This window comes from Spermophilus citellus, assembly GCF_964194105.1.
Source record: "Spermophilus citellus genome assembly, chromosome: 3".
NCBI lineage: Eukaryota > Metazoa > Chordata > Mammalia > Rodentia > Sciuridae > Spermophilus > Spermophilus citellus.
In genome coordinates, this window is record NC_138184.1 from 169,941,684 (window position 1) to 169,969,010 (window position 27,327).

The following is a 27,327-nucleotide window of genomic DNA, read 5'->3' on the forward strand; positions in this document are numbered from 1 at the left end:
GCTGGCCTCCCCACGCCGGGCCTCGTCTCCCCTCCTTCCCCACTCCCGCCTCCTCCCGTAGGCTGCCAGGCGGACCCAGCCTGCCTCTCTCTCTGCCTTCACTACCGGGTCAAGCTGAGGAGGGAGGGATACAGCGGCGAAGCCCTCCCTGGCTCACCACCCGGTGCGCGCGCGCCCCTCCTCCCTCTCCTGCTTATTCCCTCCTCCTTTACCTCCTCCCCCTCCTGCTTATTCCCTCCTCCTTTACCTCCTCCCCTCTGCCAGTACAGTACAACTAGTACACACACACACACACACACACACACACACACACACACACTCCCTGACGCTGTCACTGCAGCTGCCATGGATATCAGCTAACAACACACACCCAGGCGCGCGCGCGCGCTCCCACTCGCACCACGCAGGAGTGGCCCCCGGCATCCCTACCCTCTCTCCCCACCCCCACCCCACCCGCTCGCTACTGCTCCTCTGGCTCCGCCGCCGCCGCCGCCGCCACCACAGCTTCCTCTGCTGCGGGGCCACAGCCTTGAGTGTCATTCAAGGGACAGCACAACCTCACCCAAGCTCTCCTACCTCTGCCCAGCCGTCCCTCTCATCCTCCCCCTTCCTCGTCCACACTTCATCCAAAGAAGAGGGAAAGCACCGAACAGAGGGGGGAGGAAGGCAAAGTCTGCTCTTCTCACCCCTTTGCCCCCTTGCTCCTCCATCCTCGTTCTTTCAATACCAACACCCTCCCCAAAGGAACCCCAGGAACTGAGGAGACTCACCCCACTGCCATGTCCAAAAGCTTGAAAAAGAAAAGCCACTGGACTAGCAAAGTCCATGAGAGTGTCATTGGCAGGAACCCGGAGGGGCAGCTGGGCTTTGAATTGAAGGGGGGCGCCGAGAATGGACAGTTCCCCTACCTGGGAGAGGTGAAGCCCGGCAAGGTGGCCTATGAAAGCGGCAGCAAGTTGGTGTCGGAGGAGCTGCTGTTGGAGGTGAATGAGACCCCCGTGGCGGGGCTCACCATCAGGGACGTGCTGGCTGTGATCAAACACTGCAAGGACCCCCTCCGGCTCAAGTGTGTCAAGCAAGGTGAGCGCAGCGGCTGGCTGGGTCCTTTGCCAGGCGGAGGGACGGCTTGCGGCGCGGGGCAATGCCAGGGTGGGCGCGCGTGTAGAAAGGGGTGTGTTGCGCGATGGTGGGGTGGGGTCGAGAAAGGACCTGAGGTGCAAGTGAACTGTGCGGGGTATCCGACTTGGGGGGCCGAGGGGAGGGGTGGAGCAGGTTGCGGTGTGCGTGCAACTTTGTTTGCGTAGTTAGACCCTCCCCTTTGGAAGGTATTCGGCCTTGTCTGACCTCCTCAGAGCTCCCGGGGCAAATTGAATGTGCGTCAGTGGCATCGCCCGCAGTGGACGAAGAGCTTTGGGGGAAGGAAGAAAGGAAGGAAGGAAAGAAAGAAGGAGGGATGGAGAAGGAAGGGAAAGAAAGGAGGAAGGAGCAACTCCAGGGTGCAGCGGCATAACCAGCGGGGCTGGGAGGAGCAGAGGGTGGGAGACCAGTGGAGAATTGCATCCAGTTTTTTGAGAACTGGACTGGAGATGCCTGGGTCCCCAGTTGTTCCCTAGATATCCCTGAACCACTAACTGGCGAGGAGGAGAAGGAATAAATTGCTTTAGGAGCTTTGATGGGTCTTCTGTAACTTTTTCCCTGCTTCACTCCCCTGTCCCCCTCCCCCGCCCACGGTGGTGTCATGTGGGCATCGCGCGTCACGTGCGGACTGACTAACCCCGGCGCTCACCCCTAGCCAGCAGTCGGGAGGAGGCTCCGGAAGGAGGCGCGGCGCTAGCTGCGCGTTCTACTTTTGGGGGGTCGAGAGCGGAGGATGGTTCCCAGAGTATACTTTACTCAGGGGGTGTCCTCATGGAATGGAAGTCCTCCTGTGATTGGGCTCTCCTCTGGCTGAGGAATTGGAGGGGCGTGTTTCTGGGGAGGAGTTGGATGGGAATACCAGCTGGTTACAGCTCAGACTCCCTCAGCTCCAACCTGACTTTGATGAGCCACAGTGCAAGGCTGTGACGTGGACTTAGGGAGATGAATGTTTCAGGACTCTCCCGCTAACTCCGTCTTTGCTTAACAGAAAATTGTCCCAAAGGAGAAGAGCATGAGATAAAATATGACTTTAAATAGAGGGCAGCTTTAACTAGTGCAAACCAGTGTATCTGTTTTTCACACGTGATTACATACATATCATTTTATGGCTTCATGCACATTTCATGTGCCACATGTATGTATGCTGCACATGAATGTCAATCTAAGGTTTGTTGTCAATGTTAAATCGTCCTGCCTCAAAGATGGGGTTGAGCATATATATCAATGTCTCTACTTTGAATACCACTTAATCCTATTGCATGATCAACTATCAAGAAGCGGTCTTAGGGACAGCACTTTAAATTTTCTGATTGCTATAAAATTTTGTCCAAAACAGTTATCTAAAAGTTAGCAAGAGAAAAAAAGAAGTTTTAAATGTAAATTGTCATACAAAAGTGTTTTCATTGGAATTTTAGTATTAATAGTTGATGACTTTATACAGTCTGATGCAACTTGTAAGACACAAAAGTACATTAATATGACAATGAAGAATATGATTTAGGTAATACAGTATGTTGGTGTTTTTCAATATGACACACCCAAGACAAACACTGAGACTTGTGTTAGCATATTTTATGTCATGCTACTACCTAATAGCAATAGATATAAATGTTAAGTTCTGACTTAGGGTACAAAAATATACTGCATAACTAATAGTCATGTTTTTCTTGACCATGGGCTTGGTATTAGTAATGAAAAGTGGTTGCAAAATTTAACACATTCATAAGTTGAACTAATAGTGTCCTATCAAGGGATCAATTGCCCAATTGTGGTTTGCAATGGTGAATGCCTCTTAAATGTTGTAGTATTGTATTCTGAGTACTATATATTTATATCGTCTTTGGCAAACTTTAATACTAGCAATCAATAATGTGTCCAAAAGAGAAAGAAAGGGAAATTATTGAGTGTTGAGTACTGAGTATTTCATTTCCATAAAAATTCAATGGAAACACTTTGAAAAAGTGAGGGCATAAAACTTGTCATTAAATATTGAAAAGCTATCAGTTACAAAAAGGAATTGTGACTATCCCGTGACAGTCCACAAGACAAGACTAAGATGAATATATGGAAAAATTTTAAAAGGCTGAAGCATCTTTATCTTTATTTAAACAACAAGCTTTCTAACACAGCTTTCCAAAAGTCTCTGAGCAATATTGCAAATTGAGCTTCCTGTGATTGTGGGTGTTCATGAAGAAGCTAAAATGATTATTTTCCCTGGATTCCTTTGTAAGACAGAGACTTGAACTAGGTGTCATTTGTATCCTGCTGTTAGAAGACAGCCTCTGATCACTAAATTTTGGTATTATATTTTATTTGGAGGATTGTTGCTTTTAGAATTCATGGAATATCTGCACAGGAAGTTATATATCTAAGTTAATATCACTTTGCATCATATATTATCCCTCAGTTCTAGGCATCACAGCTTCATTGATGATAGAATTTTGTACCCTTGTTCAAAGAACCCCCATGGGTACCTGATTCACCTCCTGAATCACTGCTGACTGAAAGAAAAGGAATTGCTTCTGTTACCATTTGTGGAACATATAATCTCTTATATACTCTTTTAAGTAGAGTAACTCATATATAAAATTCTCTTGTTGAAGTCATTCTTTTATTTGTCAAATAATGTTTATTTAATTTATCACTGTAAACAAAGTAAAAATTTCAAAACCATAAATGTAGTGTTATTTCTTGGGTTTTAGTACAGATTTCATTTTTTTGAAAATCATGTAGAAACTCTTGGCTCAGTAGTTATATTTCTGTAGAGCCAAAAAACTAGCATAGCTGAAAGCTTAAGCATGGTTTGTTAGCAGTTGTATTTTTAAATATTAATGAGATGATTTTTGAATATTCATTCAGATATTGAGCATCGTACAAAAACTACATGAATAATTATTGTTAAACTAAGGCAGATTTTTAAAGAAAATGAAAGTATGAATAACAAGTATATTGATAAAATATATACCAGATAAAAATCACATTATTTTATCAAATTTTATGTATTAATTTGACTAATTTTACATTATAGTCATAATAATTTTAGATTATTTTAATTTTAAAAGAAGATGAGCTACTAGGACTTTATGTCCTACTAAACAAGATAGATATCATTTTTTTTTTTTTACTATTTAAATGCTTTCAAACCCATTTTTTAAAAAGTTTTAATTAAATTAAGGGATTTCCCTTTATAGTTTAAGCCATCTCCTTTTAAGCCACACATCATTGAGCCATATATGAAAAAATACCATTTATTGTCACACAAAATTATTTTTTTATGAATTATAGCCTTTTCATTTATGACAATAAACTTTCCTCCTCAAAGTATTTACTTCAAAATTAGCAGTTCTGTTTTATGATCTCATTCATGTATCAGACCAAGTCAAAGAAAGTTCCTTGGGTGGAATGCTAAGGGTTATTCTTTTGCCTTTTCTTTTGTTTATCACTGAAGTTCATAGCTGACCATCTCATAAACCCTGTGTTCTACATTCCTAGCACTCTATGGCTGCTAATGCATCCAGGCCCACAGAGTCTGGATTTATTTCCCATTAGATATCTCACAATGGAAAATAAAGGGCAAAAACGTTTTCTGATTCATCCTATGTGGAAGATAGGCCAAATAAGGCCTTTGAAATTCAGTGCTAGAGAGAAGATCTCCATTGCTTTCCCTGCTATTGCTGCTTTCAAAGACATCTTCAAAGGGAAGTAGATCCACATTTATTAAGAGTCATGCTTTCTTCTTGACTGACTTTAGGCTAATACCGTAAAGTTAAACCTCTATGCTTCCTTCAATTTGGAAAGTTAAAAATGAGCTATGTCAAATTTTCTGCCAATAAAGATTGACTTTCCTCCATAGAATGTAAGCTATATTGCTTTTATAATACAAATAATAGAAATGTTTAAACATATTGATCAGTTAATTATTTTAGAAATAAAATATCTTTAATGTTTTGGAAACAAGGTCAATGAGATGATTCTGTTTGAACATAATTTATGAGGGACTGCCACTCTAGTTTCCTGTATAATTTAAATGGAATGACCTTGAATGTGAAATATAACCATTTGTTGTGTTATGCTTTTGTTTTGAATGAGAATCTCTTTGTGACATCCCTGCTGAAGAATTTAAGTGCTACCATCTCTTTTCTTAACATTTACAAAGTGTCATCTTTTGGCACATTTGTTATGCTCACTTTCCCTTTTAGTTGCTTGAAACTCACACATTTACTTTCATAATGAGAAAAAAGTTTGCACATCTGACATCTCTGCTTGCAGTTGAAACAATGGCTTTCAAATGCATAGCAGGCCCTGGCGGAATCATTTCCCCCAGGAGGTGGTAGAGAGTAGTGGTAAAATGTGTACTCTCCTGTGTGGACTATCTTGCTTTGAATCCCGCTAGTTTATACAACCTTTATGAGCAAGTGCCCTAACCTGGTATAGTACCTTAAGAAGATTAGACAAATTATGTATTTAAATCATGTAGTGCCTGGAAGACAATGTGTTTTATGAATTATAGCAAATGTTATTTCTAAACATATTGGTCATTTTGAGCTAGTAACATTATAAAATATTTTAAACTTTTCAAGACATTATTGAAGAAATAAAATGATTAATTAATAGCATGACTAATTTGCAAGTTGTATACTTGAAGCTTTTCCGTAAGAGAAAATAAACTCTTTTCTTTGAAAAGTATTTCTTTGGAGAGTACTGTCTTTTCACCTTTTAAAAATAACTCCTAATGATGCTGCCTTTATGTGTAAAGGTATGCTATTTGGTATTTATTTTAGACTTTAGACAGTTTATTTTCACCCAGCAAGTTATTCCCTTGCTGAATTCCTCAAATTCAGCAAGAAGTATACTTTGCATATGTGGGAATGATGATAGCTCAATATAAATAATTGTCTATATTAACACTCTTTGTGATATGCCATGAAGAACCAACAATATCTCCACTGCTAACACCCTAATGATTTTAGTATTTTAATTGAACTTATCCTATCTCAGAATTAAAAGAAACACTCATCTTGAAGATACAATGTCAAATATTCTTTAAAATTTTTGTTAGCTACAGTCTGATTAAATATCATGTCAGGAAGCATGAAATAAGGTCTTACAACTTTCTTAGTATTGTAACTTCTTAAAGTTTTTTTTTTTTTAATCCCACTCCAATCTCAGTTCTGTCTCTGTCTCTAGTAAGTACTTTCTGATTTTTTTCTTTAATAAAAGTAAAGTATGTTATAAAGATAATTTTATAATAAATTCATAAGTAATGAATTCACATATATAATAAAAAGACTTTCATAGAAATATGCATCTGCTGAATACCGTATTATTCCACATCATTGTAGATGATAAAAAAAAAGTGCTTTTACTGTTGCCTTTCAGTGATATTTTTATCAGCTCTTTCCAAAAGACTCCATTTGGATTAATATCTTTTTCAACTTTAAAAATTTGTGTTGGATTTAGTATGTAGTGCTGGCCATTTTGAATAGTTGGAAAGAAACAGTAAAAGTTTTCTTTTTTGAGAATTGTACAAAATCTCAAGTGCATCCAATGGCTCTATTTCCAAAGCCCCAGAAGGCTAATGAGTGGATACTATCAACAAATGACTAGATTTTTTTCAGCAGTCGAAATGACTATATGTCTTGCTCTACCTGTGAAAATATTTTCTGCATATATTTGTTTTGTGAAGTCATGTGAGATTTTGTCATTTTTAGTTATTTTGATTTTCTTAAAAAAAATCTATCAAAACCATAGCAGTTGGGGCTGGGGTTGTGACTCAGTGGCAGAGTGCCTGCCTAGCATGTGTGAGGCACTGAGTTCCATCCTCAGCACCACATTAAAAAAAAGTAATAATAAATAAAAATTATTGTGCCCAACTACAAATTAAAAAAATCCATCAACAAGTCCAAGATTAACCAAGCACAAATATGTGATATTGTGGGATAGAAGAAAAAAATAAACACTTATAGGTTTAAGTGAAAGGTATTTTGTCTACATTGATTTTTCTAATAATAAAATTAGTGGGACATTTTTTTTATGAACTTTTTTAACTGCCTTGAATGAAATATGTGTATGAAATCAGAAAATTTTTTATAAATAAGCATGGATTTTATTAAGTGACTATGAAATGAAGTAGCAAGAAGCAGAATAATATAATTGAAATAAATGCATATTTTAAATATATTTTCCCCATTACATTGTATTTGAAGAGGTTTTTTAAAACATAAATTTACCAAATGCTATATTGAATTATTTATGTTGCCATAGATTATAGGTAGCATAATTTTTTTTTTAAACTTTATATTGTTACTTAATAGATTGAAGAGAATATTAAGGTAAAAGTATTAAAAGGAAATATATATATATATATATATGGATAGATAGATATAGTTATAGATCTATATCTATATATATAAACATTTTTTTCTTTTTCATTTAAGCAGTGTTGCTTATTCAAATATTTTTTTTGTTGCTATGCATAGGAAGGTGCTTATGTAGCTGAATTCATGTATGAATAAAAGCATAAAAAGTGCTGTGGCAATCCGCCCTTTAATCTAGCCTCATAGTCTCAGTTTGTCAAGAGCTGATTAGCTGGATTTCAAGCACAAGTGAGTTGCAGAGATATAAATATATGTCCAATGTTGCATCTGTGAAGCTTTCTAATCTGCAAACCCTAGGTGGGTTTCTTTGTAGTTCTTTGTAAGGATATTAAAACACCTTTACTACATAGAGTTTCTTCAAAAAATAGACAGCATGTATTAAGGCTTAAATAGTTACTAATACCTCCCAAACATCTTGGCATATTTCCCAAAACACCCTGAATATGGATAACTGTAATCTTGCCTTTCTTGTAAGTCAGGTACTTAGGGGGTTGCCATCATTTTGGTATTAGCAATCAGAAATGAGGTCTAAATAAACAGAAGGAAGTTGATCTCCCCTTTGGAAGAGCAGTTGAAATACTGAAACACTTTTACTTAGTGTTGCTTCTGAAACATTTTTTCCATGCCTGGACCTCCTTTTCCTATGCTTTCTTTCTCTTCAGTTCAGAGCATGAGTTGCCCCAGTAAACAATTAATTTGTTGTGCTTCTTTCCATGCATGCATACACATGCTCATGTGTGTGCACACAGACACACATGCACACACACACAGACATGTCACATATTTTTTCAGACACTAGGCTTTAATGCCAGTTTTTAAACAAATAGTACCAGAGAAGCCCTTGTGCAGGTGAAGATACAGTCTTATATTAGGGGACAATAGCTCCATAAAATCATTCCATGTTTGACAAATCTAGCAGCAAAGCTTACATACTGACCCATCAGTTTTCAACTGTGAGTGATTTCTTTAACCCTGCTAAGCTCTGATAATGGGAGATCATAAAACATAATGATATCAAGTACCTAACTGGCTTCTCTATTTCATATGTATTGGTTGTTAAGAAGTGACAGATTTTGCTTATTTTTATTTGCATCGCTAAGTAGCTGGTGAGCTATCTAATGCACAGGATAGTGTTCTAATGGTAACTGTTACATGCAATAAAATAGACATGGCACATAACATATAACATAAGATAAAATATTTGCATAAATGTTTAAATTTTTTATTGGTTTAAATCTCTCAGAGTAAAATGTGAGGCCTGGCTGGGGATGTGGCTCAAGCGGTAGCGTGCTTGCCTGGCATGTGCAGGGCGCTGGGTTCGATCCTCAACACCACATAAAAATAAAATAAAGATGTTGTATCGCTGAGAACTAAAAAATAAATATTGAAAAATTCTCTCTCTCTCTCTCTCTCTCTCTCTCTCTCTCTCTCTCTCTCTCTCCCTCCCTCCCTCCCTCCCTCCCTCCCTCCCTCCCTCAAAAAAAAAATGTGAGGCCTGCATCCAATAATATGAACATATAGTTTATTGCAATTCTAAAAGTATAATTATTTAAAAATTGTGAAAGGCTGCCTAAATTGTTTATCTAAAATACACATGCCAGCATTTAGAAATTGAAAACTAAAAGGGAGCCCAGCAGTTCAGGAGGATGAAGCAAGAAGATCGTGACTTCAAAGATAGCTTCAGCAATTTAGGCCCTAAGCAAATCAGTGAGATTCTGTCTCTAAATAAAATACAAAGTAGTGCTGAGGATATGGCTCAGTGGTAAATGCCCCTGAGTTCAATTCTTGTACCAATAAATAAATTAATAAAAGGAAACTAAGTTTAGTTAGCAAAGATCCTAAGAGGTTTTGCCATGAAAGGAATAATACAATAATTTGATTTATATTAGTATTTTAAATTTAGAACCATTTCTTTATGTCAAATTAATTCACTGTTGAATAATTCTGTATGTGAATTTATACAGTACATATATGCCATAAATCAAATATAATACAATATAAAATTAATGATCTCTTTGATAGCTCTAACATTAAACTATGCCTATAAATCTATAAGATACCTTTTTACATTCTCATCAAGTCTCTTTTTATTTCTCTTTTATTTTTCCACATTTTATTTATTTATTAACTGATATATAATTAAAAATTAAACATATTGATGGGATTCCCAGGTGATGTTTCAATACATGCCCACATTGTGTAATGGTGAGGTGAAATCAGATTAAACATATCTATCTCCTTAATCATTTATCATTTCTTTATGGTAAAAACTTTCAATGTACTTTCTTCTAGCTTTTTGGAAAGTACAGTACCTCATTGTCACCTACAGTTCTCTTCCCATGCAACAGCATACCAGAACTCTTTACTCCTGTACACGTTTTAATATCCAGTGACTTTACTTTTAAAATTAATTGAAAAGTCTTAGATACCTAATGTGAAAGTATTCTGATGCCCTTTATGGTTGGGGAAATTTACTCTTTCTTTTCATTTGAAATCTACTTTATTTTTTTCACTTGAGTTCTACAATATTTTCAATATTTTTTTCACAATGCTGTTTATTTTATTTTTAATTTAATTTTATTCCTTCTTCTTAGTTATACATGAATGTATAATACATTTTGATAAAATTATACAATATATCTTATTCTAATTAGGGACCCCCATTCTTGTAGGTGGGCGTGATGGTGGGGTTCACTTAGCTATTTTCATATATGTACATAGGAAAATTATGTTAGGTTTCTTCTATTGTATTTTCTATCCCTCTCCCTTCCTTTGGTTCCCCTTGTCTAATCTACTGAACTTCTCTTCTTTCACTTTTCCCCCTTTATTGTGGTTTAGCTTCCACAATATAAGTAAAGCACGCTATATCTGTGAAAACATTCTACCTTTGTTTTTGTGAGATTGGCTTGTTTTACTTAGCATGGTATGCTCCAGATCCATCCATTTACCAGTAAATGTCACAAAGTCATTCTTTATGGCTGAGTAATATTCCACTGAGTATGTAGATCATAATTTCTTTATCCATTCATCTGTTGATGGGCATCTAGGTTGCTTCCATAGCTTAGCTATTGTGAATTGTGCTGCTATAACCATGATGTGGCTGTGTCACTATAGTATGCTGATTTTAAATTCTTTGGGTATATGCCAATGAGTGTGATAACTGTCAAATGGTGGTTCCATTCCTAGTTTTTTGAGGAATCTCTTTTATCATTCACTAAGGAGTTGCTTTCTTCTATATTTTTAGCTAGAACTTAAAAGCCACAAAGTTATCAAAGAAACCATTGATCATTAATTGTAGTGCATTTCTTCTTCCATTCCCCACTTCCTTCCTATCTAAATGTTGGTTTTATTCAAGAATTCTCATGCTGCTATGTCATATATTTCATAAAAGACTGATCTCAGCCCACAGGATGATTCCCAAGTAGCCTAACCAAGCAAAGTAATCCTATGTCTTTGCTAGTGATTTCTTTAGAAAATGGCTTATAACTTGGTTCTAAGTAATAAAAAGTAAGGAGAACTCTCTTGAGGATTTTCTGAGAAATTTCTTAGTTCTTAAAATAAGGTTCAAGAAAGAGTTATTCACTTTTCTGTCTGTGAAAGTCATTTGTTGAACATGGAGGAGATGGGTGCAGCAACTGCAGCCATCTTGTGAGCAGGAAGAGAGCAAGCTAAAAAAGCATGGCAGAACAGAACAATAACAGGTGCTGGCCCTTTGATAAACTACTGAGACCCTGAACCTAGAACTGCCCTATCTCCAGACTTTCTGTCACTGAGATAAAATAATATACAAGATATTTAAGATAATTAGATTTAATTTTCAGTTACTTGCAGTCAAAATCATTTCTAGTTTATATTACTGTTACATGCAATAAAATAGATATTTCATTCCAGTTTTATTGATGAAGATATTTTAAGAACAGAAGTCTTTTTGGAGAATGAATCAAAATGTAATTTCTTGTTTCATAAGCTCACCCAAACTCTAAGTATTTCTCCATTACTTCATTCAATTTTGTTTCTGTTTTAAGCACTAGGAACTTGTTATCATTCTAACAAAAATATGTAGAAATACAAATTCATTTTAACATTATCCAAAATAGAATATAATCAAGGAAGCAAGTCAGTTACAAAAATATGCCAACAATTCATGCCAAAACCAACCTGAAGTATTCTTTTGACTTCTGTAGTATTTACAAATGTCTGTGTCTTTGATCCAGGAGTGTATGTAATTATGCACTGACACATTAAAACATTCCAAATCTATTTATTCGGGACTAGAATTCATTTACTAATTATGTAACATTTACTGGTAACCTTCTCTTTGGCAGGTACTAAGGAAGAGACTGGTGATATAAAGATGAATTAAACATTATTAAGATAGCATCTCTACCTGCAAATACTTCAAAATGTGGTACTTCTTGTGTGACCTGAGTTATAGGTCATGAGGAGAAGATTCTTTCCAACTCATAAATATGCCCTCCATGAAGTTAGCAGAACAAAGTGAGAAAATAGCATGTCTTAGGGTAGAAATATGGACTAGGCCTTCTCAGTACTCTAGGTCATGGATGGCAATTCAGTCCATAACTTTTCTATCTACAATACTTTCATGTCATGCTGATGTTACAAATACCAGGCTAGATAGCAATGAGAGAAAGGAGCCTAAATTTTGTTCACACACCAAGGATTTCATATTGCTGTGTAATAGTTAAAAGTATGAAGCTTCAGAGACAAACAGGTTTGGAGTCCAGTCAGATCACTGCCCTATGCTAGATGGGAATAGAAAAAATTAATCTGTATCTCTGCACATTGGTTTCACCCTTTTAAAGGATTTCATATTGCTGTGTAATAGTTAAAAGTATGAAGCTTCAGAGACAAACAGGTTTGGAGTCCAGTCAGATCATTGCCCTATGCTAGATGGGAATAGAAAAAATTAATCTGTATCTCTGCACATTGGTTTCAGCCTTTTAAAAATAGGTATAATTATAGAATCTTCTTCCTGTGGATCTTACAAGGATAAATGTCATAATGATTATAGTATGCTTAGCCTAGGGCCTAAAATATAGTATAGGCTTAATACCTTTACAATTACCATAATTATCATATATAATTAATAGCATTTGTATTATCCTTTAACATTTGTAGTATCCTTTAATTTTTATATTTAGTTACTAATTACAATAAACAAGAATCTTCAATTCAATAGATGCTTTAAAAAACCCATCCCCAGCAGAAGGGCACCTGACTTCTCTTGGTTTCAAGCTCAGTTTTATGGAGGAAAAAAATGTTTGAGTAATTGATCACATGAAGAAGCTAGGATAATTCTTCCAGAGAAAAAGCATGGCATCATTGTTATCAAGGAAGATGTGAAAAAGACTCCCTAAGAACTAAAGTCTGAAATTTTAAGACAGAAAATAGTAAAACACGAGCCAGGGAGATTAGACAGGGGCCAAGTCATTGCATATAGCTGTATTGTGAGCCACTGAGTATTATTAACATTAAAATCAGAGAAAAAACATTTATATAGTGCTTACTATATGTTACACAGTGTTACAAGAATTTTAAATATATGTCAACTTTTTTAATCTCCATTTGATTCTGTAGGATAGATTCTATCCTTAGCCTTAGTTTACAAATAAGGAGACTGCAGTATGCAGAAGCCACCAAAAGCAGAGCCAGGATTGCAATCCAATCAGTGTTCTGAACCATTATTCTACCTTGTCTTCTAGGATTTGAAAGGTTTTAAGAACTGAATTTACAAGGTCAGATTTGTCCAATATCTTTTCAGTTTTTCAACATTTCATGCAACATATTCAGGCAATAAAATGAGGTTGGAGATACAGATTAGCAGATGATTCAGGAGCATGAATAATCATCAAGTGGAAAGGCTTTGAGATCTTGAATGATGATGGTGGAAATGGGGAAGAGGGGACTGAGTCCAGAAATATGTAGATGGTAAAAATTATCCGCATTTATTGGACACAGCAAAAAAAAAAAAAAAAGAGAGAGAGAGAGAGAGGAATTTTTCTTGACTTTCTGGTTTCTGCTGAGTGATGTCAATCTGTAGACAGAGACTAGAAGCAAAGAGCAGATATGAGTAGAAGGCAATTCCATGTGAAGTACCTGAAAGAATTCAAGTAATAAGGTATACCTCAGTCTCCAAGTCACAAGAATTATATATATTAGGTAATATGAGATCAGACAAGAGCATATAAAAAATAACAAATAAATGTTCTGATGTCTGAGGAAAGACCAAGGGATTGCAGGAAATTAACTAGACTACCATCAAAGCAGTGTTACTAGTGAGAGGTCAGAACTGACCAACACAGTAGAAACAGAAAGGCAAAGTCTAGGATGTTCCCACTACATTTGTCAAAAATGGAGATCATCTTTACTTTGTGCCATTTCAGTGGAACAGATAGTACAAAAAAGCCATGTGACAAAAGGCTGAAGAATAAGTAGAAAGTGGAAAAATGGAAAGAGTGTACACATGCCACTCCTTCAAGAAGTACCTTCGTAGAAAGGGTAATGGACAGTTTCTCTGTATAGAATTCATGGTTAAGAGGGATATGGAATTGTGTTGCTATGGAACAGACCTCAGCTTAGATTTATGTGTATGTCACACTAATATACTATATCCCATCAAAGTAAACATATTCTAAAAAATTGACTTCTTTTGATTGGTTAATTGGATAAACCATTCACTCATTACTTTGTTTTGTGCCACGCTACAGGTGGGACTTAGCACTAAAACAACATTAAGGATCAGACCTGTCCTTCCAAGAGCAGAGACTAGAAGGAGAGGCAGCCTCCAACAAAGCTGATCTTAAAACACTACAGAAATAAACTCTGCTTTTCGAGCACAGAGGAGGGAAAGAGAGAAGCACAGGGGTAAAATACAGAGAGAGCAGAACTTAGACCCTGAAGACTTCATTGGATTCAGTCACAGACACATTCCTATCACTTGGGATTAACTTTTTCCACTATCATTTTTACAGTGGTTGGTAAAATCAAAGAACATAAGGTAATTGGAAATCTTTTCTAAAAGTTTTAGTGCAGTTGAGGTATAAATGCTATATTATTTGGAGATAGTCGATGGAAATTGGGGGCAGGGGATGATTCATAACATTAGAAATTTTGAGATTGTCTCTAATGCTTGACAGGAAGTTTAGGAGTGGTGGTGTGGAAAGCAGACAGAGGAGCATGACCAGAGGTAAAAATGACCCCTGTGCAGAAAACTAGACAGAAACCAGTGAAGCTAGACAGAGGGGGACCTGAGTACTTCTGGTGGCAACTGAAGATTTTTTCAGAAGGAAAACTTGGGCCTACATCAAGAAAGACTTAAATATGAAAAACTAAAAACTTTGGATGCTCTTCTATAGGGGAGCAAACATTGAAGGTGATTGAGCAAAGGATAAACACAAATAATTTTTCTTAGTTCATTTTGGGGGAATTTTCTTATGGTGGAAAGTAGAACAGAGAGGAAATTTGGTTTGAAACATGTATTGAAGGGAGGAGAAAGAGAGCTTGGCCTTATGTCTGGCTTCAGCACTTGGAATGGAGGGAGAAGGTCAACTTGAGACACATTTTAGATATAGAGTAAGCATTGTATTCCATTTAGTGGAAGATAGTGGTGAAGGGGAGTCAAGAGGTAAAGATGATTCAGCTTTCTGTCTTGGTGGGTGTGTAGAGTAGATGAAGATGCCTTAAATATAGAGATTAAAGTGTAATCTATAGGGAAAAGGCTGCAAGCTGTTCTAGAAAGAGAAAATTACCATCTCTGAGATCTGCAGAGAAAGCAGTGTGTCATTTTCAGAATACTGTGGCTCTTCATTTGTGCATAAGTAATGTGATCATATACGTGAGATAGTTGTCACTGATGTTTTAATTAAAACAATTTACGCTAAGCATTAGAATTAGAGATAGTGAGTTAACAAAATTGTTATACAAATGGCGTTATGTATTTAGCAAATTTTCTTATTTCACTTTGTTCCAATGGATATTGCTTAAAGAATAGAATGTATACAGAAAATGAGTGTCTGGCAATATAATGTGTTTGAGGTGTCTCACAGATAGTAAGTTTCTGGTGTGCAATTATTGTTGGACACATACATCTAGATTTTTCAGAATTGTTGGAACTGCAGTTAGGAGAGGTGAGATACATCGTTTGTACAGTAATAGCAGGAGCCCTGTTAAGAGCTACAGTCCCCTTAGGAGAGTTCTGAGAATGAGAAGAAGCCAATAGTGGACATTTGAAGAATGCCTGTATTTAACATTCTTGCACATGATTCTTCTTTGCTATATTTCTAACAGAAGCCAAGGGATCTGGAGAAGATTGTCTGTGATAAAATACAATTCAATCTTCTCAAACTGAGCTCTTCTGAATATTCATCATATAAGATAGACTTACCATATATAGAAATATTAACATATCCGTTTAGCACTAAAGTATTTTTTGTTTTATTAGTCAAACACAAACCATAATATCAAGGATCCTGTCTTTAAGAATGTTGCTATTATCAGCTTGTATACTTAATCTTAATTCAAGGGTCACAGAAGCTTGAAAATTTCCTACTCTTTGATTCTCTGGCGTGGTATTTTAAGATCATTCTCTTTGACCATTGCTGGGAATTTCTAAGCTATATTTGGAGTAAACCCTGAAATATAAACTCTTCTCTAAACTGTGTTAAGAATCTTCATTGAGAATAGGTTTGGAATGAATTATTTTCCTCTGATGTATAAAATTATCCAGATATTTCTGTGTAGCATATGTGTCTTTTGGAGAACCCATTTCACTCTGGTACATGCATGTGTATATATCAAAACTCCATGTCATACACCTTAATAATACATACTTTTAATTAAAGAAAATGCATTATGGTAGGTAACTTCTTTAGTTCAGGGTCTCAGAAATTAAGTGTAGACTATTTTAAGCTCTATGTCTTTTACAGTGATGTTATAAATGAATATGTTTCAATATCTGAAAGCTTCAGTTATTTTATCCAGAATTGCTGTGTGAGATTTGGATCCATATTCCACTGACTCTTAATACTCCAATAACATATGTAATTCTTTTAATATGATATAACTGTGGTTTGTCCATGAAGTTATTAAATATGTTCTTTGAACTAGACCTAGAACCCATCAAGGGCAAAACAGCATCTAATTCATATTTGCCTCCCTTGTACCTGGAATGGTGCCTGAATGTATGTAGAATGCTTTGAAAATATTCATTGAATGAATCAGTGATGAAGGTGGGTCCTCTTTCCCTATATTACTTAGTTTATTTGAGACTCGTTGTATTAGTTGGAGTTCTCCAGTGAATGAAGCAGAGCCAACAAGGTGGCGGGGAGTGAGGGGGCACACTGGGATTGACAGAGAGTTATGATGAGAATTTGGCTCAAGCACTCGTGGAAGATGACCATTCCATTCCAAGATCTGCCGGGGAGTAGCATGTTGGAGACCCAGTAGAGCTGAAGTTATGTTCCAGCCAAAGGCCATTGTCCTAAGAGCCAGGAAAAGCTGATGTTTCTGTTCCAGCCTGAAAGTAGGAAAAAACCAGTGTCCCAGTTTGAAGACAGCCAGGGGGAGGGTTGACGTCTATTCAGGCTTTTGACAGATTGAAGGAGGTCCACTCACAGTAGGGAGAGCATAACTATTTCACACAGTATCACTGTTTTTTTTTTAATTGGATCCAAAATCACTTTAGTAATATCTGAAACCACCTCTATAGAGATATATCTAGAATATTCTTAATCAAAATATCTGGGTAACCCATGGCACAGTCATCACATAAAATTAACCAGTACATATATTAAAAGACTCCATGCAAAATCAACAAAGTATAGCCATTTTAGCCTAAAGCTACACCCTGGAAAAAACATTTTAAAACAATTGAAATAATTTTTTTAATATACTCAGAGTCTATATTATGCTGTGGTAGATTTTTGGCAGTGTGATCACTGCTTACCTCATCCATTATGAGACTCATTTTGCATAAAGTGTTATTTTTTTTCCAAAATAGGGCATAAATGATACTGTATTTTGCTCTGAAATGCATCTTTGCTCATGATTAATATAGATTATTATTTTGCCCAGTTTATTGAGTATTCTTTTTATCCTTACACTGAAATTGTTTTGCAAAGGAGAGTGTTTCTGTTTAACTTAAATGTGATATGTTAAATCAGTGTGTCACTTATGCTTACTGTGATTCAAAATAGTATGAGCCCTGTAAAAAGCCAGGTTCCTGGGACAATTACCCATCAACATCTCCATAGTTTAGCTGCTAATGACAGAGACAGGCTAGTAGTGCCACAGCCCTGCAGTGTAAAAAAGGCAGCTTAGAAGTTTAGTTGGAATAAGAGATTTTCTTTATTGGAAAACTTAAATTGACTATTTTACTCCAGAAAGGAGGTTTTAATCCAGCATAAGAATTGTTTCAGGCTGTTTTAGAAAGAAAATTGCTCTATTTGAAAATGCAGAGGTGGTAGATTAAGTAGTTCATAGTAAATCAGTAATGAAATGATACTCATGTAGTACTATCCTTTTAAAAATACTTTCGAATTGTCTGAGTAATTAGAAATAAAAACTTATTCAGTCAGAAAATAACACAACACATATACAATGTTTTTTCCCCTTTTATATGTTTCATTGCATATTTTGATGCGTTTGGTTGATGGGCAAACCAACCAATTTCCTTATTTTTTTTAATTTAAATATTCATGTGGCATTCCCTGAAGTTATTAATACTGAACTTGAAAGTTCTTATATAATTTAATGTAGCATTATAAACACTGCTGAATTTACTTAAGAGACAACTAACAACAATATTTAGTGATAGCATTAGCATCTGGGCCTCGTTGACCACAACTATTTGAAGGATGGAAAACAGAAATGAGTGTTTCTCTCTTACCTGCCCCTGTCTTGAAGTACACTCTGTCAGATCTCACTGCCGCATGTCTGGATAGCATCCCTGGCCCACTTCATGACTGTTTGTCATGTTCATGTATCAGAATAGTCTTATTTTACCATATTAAAAAATGTATATCTGTTCAAAATACAAACTTTAATATTGCATCCAGCTTAACATCCTGCCATCTTTGAACTCAGTTTGGACCAGGATCTCTGGGAACCAGTCATAAAGGAGGTAAGCATGATCTGTTTCTTTTCTCTGTCTGCTTTATCTTCCCACCCTCCTCTTTCCTCTGATGTCATGGCAAGGGGGAAGAAACAAGAATAAAGGAATGAAAACTTGTTCCTCTGGTTCTTTCACTCTGTCCATCTTGTCCTGTGTTATGTCAGGCACTTAGATGCTGATTTTCTGTTATGGACTGTATTTATGTATTCCTCAAAAATATTCCAGTTTCCTCCTCACCTTCTACCCACCACACTTTTGTCTATTGCAGCATTTCCTGACCAGGCCACTGGATTCTCAACCTGATCACTTAAAATTCCTCCATCAGCTCTGTCCATTATCTTGCACCTCCAGGCTCTTTCTGTTCCAGCCCCGTGGCCCAGCAGGTAGCCCTGTTGAGCAGCCTACTTTCAAGAGATCTTTTAATATATTTCTTCTGAGGTGTCTAATTTGCCATGGAAAACTTTGCATCCTTGACCTTTCATGTAAAAAAAATGCAGACACATATGTTTTTGTGCAAATATCTTGAGCAGCTCTACTGAAGTTCCTACCTTCAGAATTCCTCTGGCAAGAGGTAGACTCAAATCCCCAGAATTCCTCTGGCAAGAAGTAGACTCAAAGCCCCAGGCTCATGGGAATACATTACAGATTCTTTCAAGAAGTCTTTCACACTTAGCTTGTGGGTATAATCATGAGGCAGCTATAACTATTTCAAGAATTCAACAAGTAGAGGGTCTTTTAGGGATCTTTGTGAGTGACCACTTCCTTGCAAACACCAATCCTTCCTCTCTAAGAAGGAAGAGTCAATGAACTTCCTTATTTATTAAGATTCCCTTCCAGGAATACTTTTTTTTTTAATTATTTTATTGTTGGTTGTTCATAACATTACATAGTTCTTAACATACCATATTTCACAGATTGATTCAAGTGGGTTATGAACTCCCATTTTTACCCCGTATACAGATTGCTGTGTCACATCAGTTACATTTCCATTGATTTACAAATTGCCTTTCTAGTGACTGATGTATTCTGCTGTCTATCCCATTCTCCACTGTCCCCTCACCCCTCCCCTCCCCTCCCCTCCCCTACTCTCTCTCCATCCCCTCTACTATAAATCGTTTCTTCCACTTATATAATTTTCCTCCTACTCCTCCTTTCCTCTTATATGTAATTGTGTATAACCCTGAGGCTCACCTTCCAGTTCCATGCAATTTCCCTTAACTCTCACTTTCCCTCCCCCCTATCATCCCTGTTTAATGTTAATCTTCCTCAAGCTCTTCGTCTCTACCCTGTCCTTGGTTACTCCCCTTATATCAAAGAAGACATTTGACATTTGTTTTTTAAGGATTGGCTAGCTTCACTTAGCATAATCTGCTCTAATGCCATCCATTTCCCTCCAAATTCTATGATTTTGTCATTTCTTATTGCAGAGTAATACTCCATTGTGTATAAATGAGAGCAATAGTAACAAAAACAGCATGGTACTGGTACCAAAACAGGCGAGTGGACCAATGGTACAGAATAGAAGACACAGTAACCAATCCGCAAAACTACAACTATCTTATATTTGATAAAGGGGCTAAAAGCATGCAATGGAGGAAGGATAGCATCTTCAACAAATGGTGCTGGGAAAACTGGAAATCCATTTGCATCAAAATGAAACTGAATCCCTTTCTCTCGCCATGCACAAAAGTTAACTCAAAATGGATCAAGGAGCTCGATATTAAATCAGAGACACGGCGTCTGATAGAAGAAAAAGTCGGCTATGATCTACATACTGTGGGGTCAGGCCCCAAATTCCTCAATAGGACACCCATAGCGCAAGAGTTAACAACCAGAATCAACAAATGGGACTTACTCAAACTAAGAAGTTTTCTCTCAACAAAAGAAACAATAAGAGAGATAAACAGGGAGCCTACATCCTGGGAACAAATCTTTACCCCACACACTTCAGATAGAGCCCTAATATCCAGAGTATACAAAGAACTCAAAAAATTAGATAATAAGATAACAAATAACCCAATCAACAAATGGGCCAAGGACCTGAACAGACACTTCTCAGAGGAGGACATACAATCAATCAACAAGTACATGAAAAAATGCTCAACATCGCTAGCACTCAGAGAAATGCAAATCAAAACCACCCTAAGATACCATCTCACTCCAGTAAGATTGGCAGCCATTAAAAAATCCAACAACAACAAGTGCTGGCGAGGATGTGGGGAAATGGGTACACTTGTTCATTGTTGGTGGGACTGCAAAATGGTGCAGCCAATTTGGAAAGCAGTATGGAGATTTCTTGGAAAGTTGGGAATGGAACCACCATTTGACCCAGCTATTCCCCTCCTCGGTCTATTCCCTAAAGACCTAACAAGAGCATGCTACAGGGACACTGCTATATCGATGTTCATAGCAGCACAATTCACGATAGCAAGACTGTGGAACCAACCTAGAAGCCCTTCAATAGATGAATGGATTAAAAAAATGTGGCATTTATACACAATGGAGTATTACTCTGCAATAAGAAATGACAGGAATACTTTTTATAGAATCCTTTTTCAAGTATTGGATCTTCCAGTCTAAGTTAATAAGAAAGATGGTTTTGGAATTGGTTTTACCAGGGACATGACTGATTGATAATTTGATTGTTTTTCATTGCTAACAGTTTTGAAAACTCAGCTGTATCTCAGGAAAGCAGGAAAAGTCCCATTTCACTCTACTTATATGATTTAAGGCTTATATTATGTCTATGAGGAAAACAAATTTAATCATCACAGGTAAACGTGAGGAAACTAGAGCAAAAAGTATTTCATCTCTTGCCCAGGGTCACGCAGATTGCTCAAGGTCACTCAATATGAAGTAGCTGCATGACTTAAATGGCCTTACTCTTATCTACTATGCTATATTGCTAAAATTGAATGAATATAGAGGATTAATGAGCCGATCCCCTAGATAGGAGCCCCAAACTACAAAGTAGATAGTTATATTATCATGTGTCATTTTCTAGTTCAGCTTTCCCTTTCGAAAACTTCAAATTTTCTAGTAGAAATAGCATTCATTTCTTCTTTTTCTTTCCATCATACAATGATTCAAACACTTCAAGATTAATTGCTAATATTCATGCTGAATGTATAAGCATTTGGGAAGGATTATAACATTTCTTATTCTGCTGTCTCAATATTACATAGCATATCAACAACTGTAAAAATACTACAACAGGACTGTCTTAAAAGTCAAGGAGAATAAAATACTACAAATAGCAGAGAATGTAAAATTTTCCTAGCAGTGTTTCTGTGCTGTCTGATTTTTTTGGTGAACTTAAACATTAATTATATTATCTCTTTATATGAATATTTCCTTATAAATCAAACATTTATTTGTCTTCTTTCTTCCTCTTCGAAAATTGTTGATCTTATTGCTATGGTTGACATAAATTTGCTATTTCTTTACACTTGATAGCATGCAGATTCATTATAAATATTGCATAACTAGAATATATCTGCTTGTAAAATGTAAATTTGGGAGTTTGGCTCCAAAGAACAGTCTTATCTCAGGTGTTTGGTTCTAGTATGCTCATGTGGAGCTTATATTTAGTATTACTTGAGTTGCAGATTTATTTCATCTTGCCTAGCAGCATCAGCTATTTCCTTCTGCTGGTTCCAATTATTATGATTATTTCCAGCCTGAGCGAAGTTTGGCAAAAGCAAATATAGAAAGGGAAAGAAAAGAATAGGCCATTCCCTCAAGCTAACAGTCAAGCTTATCAGTCTTTAACTGCTGACACCATTCATTAATATTTGGAGTTAGCGATTTAATATTGATTTTGGTCTTCTCTGGCATGCCAGACAAAAAGCTAAGTGTATACAAGACACAGTTCAACATTGACAATGATTTGGATGTAAGATGCTTTTGCAATGACTTTGACAGATCAGGTCATTGTTCTTCTCTATTGGAAAAGCTAAAGGGAAGATGAACTTGTATTTGATGACTTCTATGATATTCTTTTGCATATGTATCATATGAAAACATGCAGGTTATAAGCACATAGTGTTACTACAAATGTAAAAAATATTTGTAGTTAGATGGCTGAACACATACTTGGGTTATTTTTGTGATTAAGTGATTTTTCTTGTTATACATGCCTGGTGTCCCCAAAAAGTTGTGCATGTGGTCATTCTGGAACTGACCATTGAGTAAGACCAAGTAAACTCGTACATAGAGGGTGTTTTACTACTCCATGTTTTTAAAGTCATCTTTATGGCAAAAGACAGTTTTTCCTCTATTCCCAATTACACAACATATTTGAAAAGAACTTCTAAGGGTTTAACTTATTTGAGTAAATTTGCTCTCAAAGTTTTACATAAACTCAAAGATTCGAGGGAGGGATGATAAGGGGATAAAGACATCAACTTGGATGCTGACTTTATGTAGTTGCCTCTTTTATCATTTTTTTTTTCTCCATGTAGTGCTAATTTCCAAGGGTAACAACAATTCTACAAAGCCTAATTTTACCACTATAAGGTAGAGAAGTAACTAAATGTAATAGATTGAGTTGTTGGTATATATTTTTAGATATTATAAAATATTCAAAAAACTAAAACTGAAAAATTCTGTTTAGTAAATAATGTCAATTACATATTCATTGTTTGCAAAAAAAATCACCTTACATACCTCTTTAGAAATATTTTCTTCCACTTTTTTATTAAGATTATAAAGAAAATATATTTTCTTAGTTTTCTCAATGGTATTCATTGATGGAAATATTTTCACTGGTTACCATTATCTCTCTTTTTAAAATTTCTTTAAGGATGTGGCAATTTTGTTTTACATTGTAATTATTATCAAAGTAGCACCCACCCCACATATACAATTGTCAACTAAAAAAAAAAAGCAAAATAAATGAAAGCAATAACTTTAAAAGAACTTTTAAGGCAATTGTTAAACCTTATTAATTATTTGATAGATGTAACTCTAAATTCATTGAGATAGTTTTATGATTATTAGAGAAGAGTCAACTCTAATGTGTGTGGAAAATAAAGGATTCTCTGATAATCTTACACAAAAAGTTTTTACAACTTATTTTTTCTTTGTTGCTACCTTGTAATACAGACCATTATAAAACTCTACTGAAGTTAGGCAACCAAATATTCAAAAGCAATTGTGTAAATTTTATTAAGAGATATAGAGAAATCAAAATTTGTTTTTAATTTATTGACTTGTCATAAGGTTTATAGTTTGGTGTTTATTTCAAGATATACTTTATGATGTAATAATTTGATTTAATTAAAACAAAATGAAGAAATGCCTCGAAGGCTGTTCTTAAATACTAATGTTTTAAAAAGATAGGGAAACACTTTTGTGAATAGAAAAATATATTCAATATTTTTGAAATATTTTAGAATATTTCAGGAATATTTAGATAGACTTGTGGAGTATATAGAACTTGTAAACAGCTCATTTCTCATATTTCATATTAGTCATTTTTTTGTTTTGTAATTGATGAGACATGTTTATAAGACCTTTATATAAAGCATATCTAAAGTATTATGTAAGTTAAATAACTTTTGGAAAATTTAGATAGGTAGATGCTTTTGTGTTCTTAAATATAAAAACTCCCGAGAAGGGTGAGGATGTAGCTCCATGGTAGAGCACTTACCTAGCAAGCATGAGGCCCTGGGTTAATTCATCAGTATCACAAAAGGCCATTGGGTAAATGAAAGCAATGACAATTATATATTTTCAGTATATATTTCATTGAATATAATCTAATAAATAAATGCAATGCAGATGTATTTTCTATTGTATAATGTTCATTTTGCTCAGCATGGAACTTCAAAAAAACTCACCAGGCTGTTTCTGCATCATCAGGGAATGTTAATATGACATTCGATGTTAAATCTAGACATTCTTCACTCCCCTTGTATATTAGTAATCTTGCCAGGAAGAAAGATAGAAGATAGGCCAGGATATTAATAAATAACAATGGTGCTCTAAAGCATTTGATTTTTCCAAATAAACACCACTGGCAAGATGGCACTTCTTGGCAGTGATCATGGACAGTGTAGACTTGGTTAAGGAACTAAAGAATATTAGCTGGGATGGTTTATAGAAGTACTGTTTCATCTCAACTTTCTACAGATATAAACATTATCAAATCTTACTCTGAAGAAATGATTTATTTATGAGTTATAAAGCTAGGCTTCTTTGGTGACTGTTGCTGCAGAATGTTTAAGTCCTATAAATTCAGCCCTGACTTCCAGCCTGACAACCGCCACATCTTCATCTCACCCTCCCTGATGGAAACCAATCTCATATTTCCAACTCTTCTCTTGACATTGCTATGTGTGTGCTGCTTCTCTCTTTAAAAATGGAAAAGTCAAGCTACTTTCCTTTTTTTGTAGCTTTATCTCTTGATACCCCAGTTTCTTCTAGTGGTCCTGTTGATCAGTTCAACTAAATTGGAAATTTGGAACTTCATGCATCACTTCTCTGTCTCTCTCACTCTTTCTCTGACTCCTTAATCTATATAATTCTCTCAGCTAGCTCTTGGAAATATTTTTCCTCCTCATTCTTTGTTTTCCCTTTCCCCTGTTAACATTCTAGATATACCTTTCATTTCTCGTGTCTAGTAATGCCATAGCTTTTAACCTGTTTTCCTGCTGACATTCTTTCCCTTTTCCATTCTATTCAAGTAACTACCATGTTTATCTACAAAAACAGAGCAAAGCATGATACTCCTCTTTCTATTTTTTTAACCCCTTACATTGTAACTTCTAGTTGCTTCACCTGACATTCAAAGCTTTCCTCAAGAAGACACCAACTCAGCTTTCTGCATGTATATTTTTGTTGTTTGGCGGAGTGGAGTACCAGGGATTGAATTCAGGGGCAATTGGCCACCAAGCCACATCCCCAGCCCTTTTTTGTATTTTGTTGAGAGATGGGATCTCATTGAGTTGCATAGCACCTTGCTAAATTGCTGAGGCTAGCTTTGAACTTATGATCCTCTTGCCTTAGCCTCCCAAGCTGCTGGGATAGGCATGTGCCACCACGCCCAGCTTCTTGGTCACTGCAATATAAATGTATTTTCAATGATACCTCCATCATTGTGATTTTTTGTCTCTGGGTTTTTCTTCCTTCCTTGTCCTAAAATGTTGTCCTTTTAGTTTTTCCTATAGATAATTCTGCCTGTCTCATGAGCTACCTCCTTCTCATTACTTGAGTGTGCTATTAGAATTGACAAATCTATGCATTTTTTAGCCTCAGTCTTTGAGAACTAACACAGGCCACTTGAAAAAAGTCATTTATTTACATGTTACCTTAACTACTGTCCTAGAGGGTCCTTAAATTTGGAAATTAAGTTTATACATCTTTCTAGCCCCTTTCCTTATTAATTTCATGGAGTAGGTTCTTAATAGTATTAATTGAATAAAAATATGACTGTTTTAAGACATAAATGAATGTTTGTATCTTTTATCTGCCAATTTATAGTCTAGATTGTGTGCAATAGAATTTTACCTAGATTTTATCTGATTTCAAACCATAGTAATATTTTATTTTTAAATGTTTCTATAGTAAAATCCTGTAAGCAGAGGATAGTGAAGTTGGTGAAAGTAAAGAATGCCCTTTTTATTTTGTCATATTAAAATTAACAGCAGGACTATTCAGGCGTACAGGTCAAAGTGACCTAATTTTTGGAAGATAGTTAAGGACTTAATTATGAAATCTGAATTGGGGAGAAAGTGGAGAGGCAGTTCTAGTCAACGTAAAGGAGAATAGATTTCTTATATTTGCAACTTAAAATATCATTAATATAGACTAGGATTTCCCTTAATGTTTGGAACCATAACTCATAAAGTAATTTCTTTCCAAAAAGTAAACTCTAAGAGAGGTTGGCTTCAAAACTAATATGGAGAAAAGTTCAACTCTGACACCGTGCATCTCTTAGTTTGACAAATTTATAGAGATAGAATATAAATGCCAAGTGTTCTTGGACGGATTGTACAAATCTTCTCTCTCTCTCTCTCTCTCTCTCTCTCTCTCTCTCTCTCTCTCTCTCCTTCTCTCTCTTTTCCAGTAATTTACAAACACACACACACACACACACACACACACGTACAGTAATTTATTCAAAATTGTATGCCTAAACAGATAAATACTCAACATTTTCCACTTATTCCTTAGGAGAGAAAGAAATTGGAAGCTATGGGAAAATGAGAAATTTCCTAGTTTCAGAATTTATATCTAGGAGTTAGAAAATTACTTTAATCTTTGATTTGGCCAATGGCAATAGGTTGCATTGACAATTTTTTATGTGTCCTTTATGAAAGATGCATAATTTTTATAACAAAGATACTAAAGAAGAGAAGGAATGGGAGAATGGGAGAAGGAGGAAGGAAAGAAGGTAGATAACAAGGAAAGTTTGATTTAGTCCACAACATGAGTTTTCAATTTAATGATCTATATTTGTCTTTGGAAAGTGTTCAATCAACAAATTATCTGAATACTAATTTTATCTAATAGTTTCCATATTGGAGTTCTGAGATTGTGAAGCATTTTTGTATATCTCACAGGACTCCTGTGGGCAACTCCATCTCCCAAAGTAAAATATCAGTTCTGATTAGTCCCTGAATTCACTCTTAGTTGGGGATCCAGACAAAGGTGCATGATTTTGAAGAACAACCAATT

General features: G+C 35.9%; 1 protein-coding gene across 3 annotated transcripts in view; it reads left to right on the forward strand.

Annotated features, from left to right (window-relative positions):
- The first annotated feature begins 312 nt into the window (after nucleotides 1-312).
- The window catches only part of MAGI2 (membrane associated guanylate kinase, WW and PDZ domain containing 2), a 1,381,189-nt gene continuing 1,354,174 nt past the window's right edge, over nucleotides 313-27,327 (forward strand). For all 3 annotated transcript variants that reach the window (XM_081288532.1, XM_081288533.1, XM_081288534.1), the window contains exon 1: nucleotides 313-1,080. In XM_081288532.1, coding sequence (XP_081144658.1) covers nucleotides 780-1,080 — 301 coding nt within the window. In that variant the 5' untranslated portion in view covers nucleotides 313-779. The remainder of the gene's footprint in view (nucleotides 1,081-27,327) is intronic.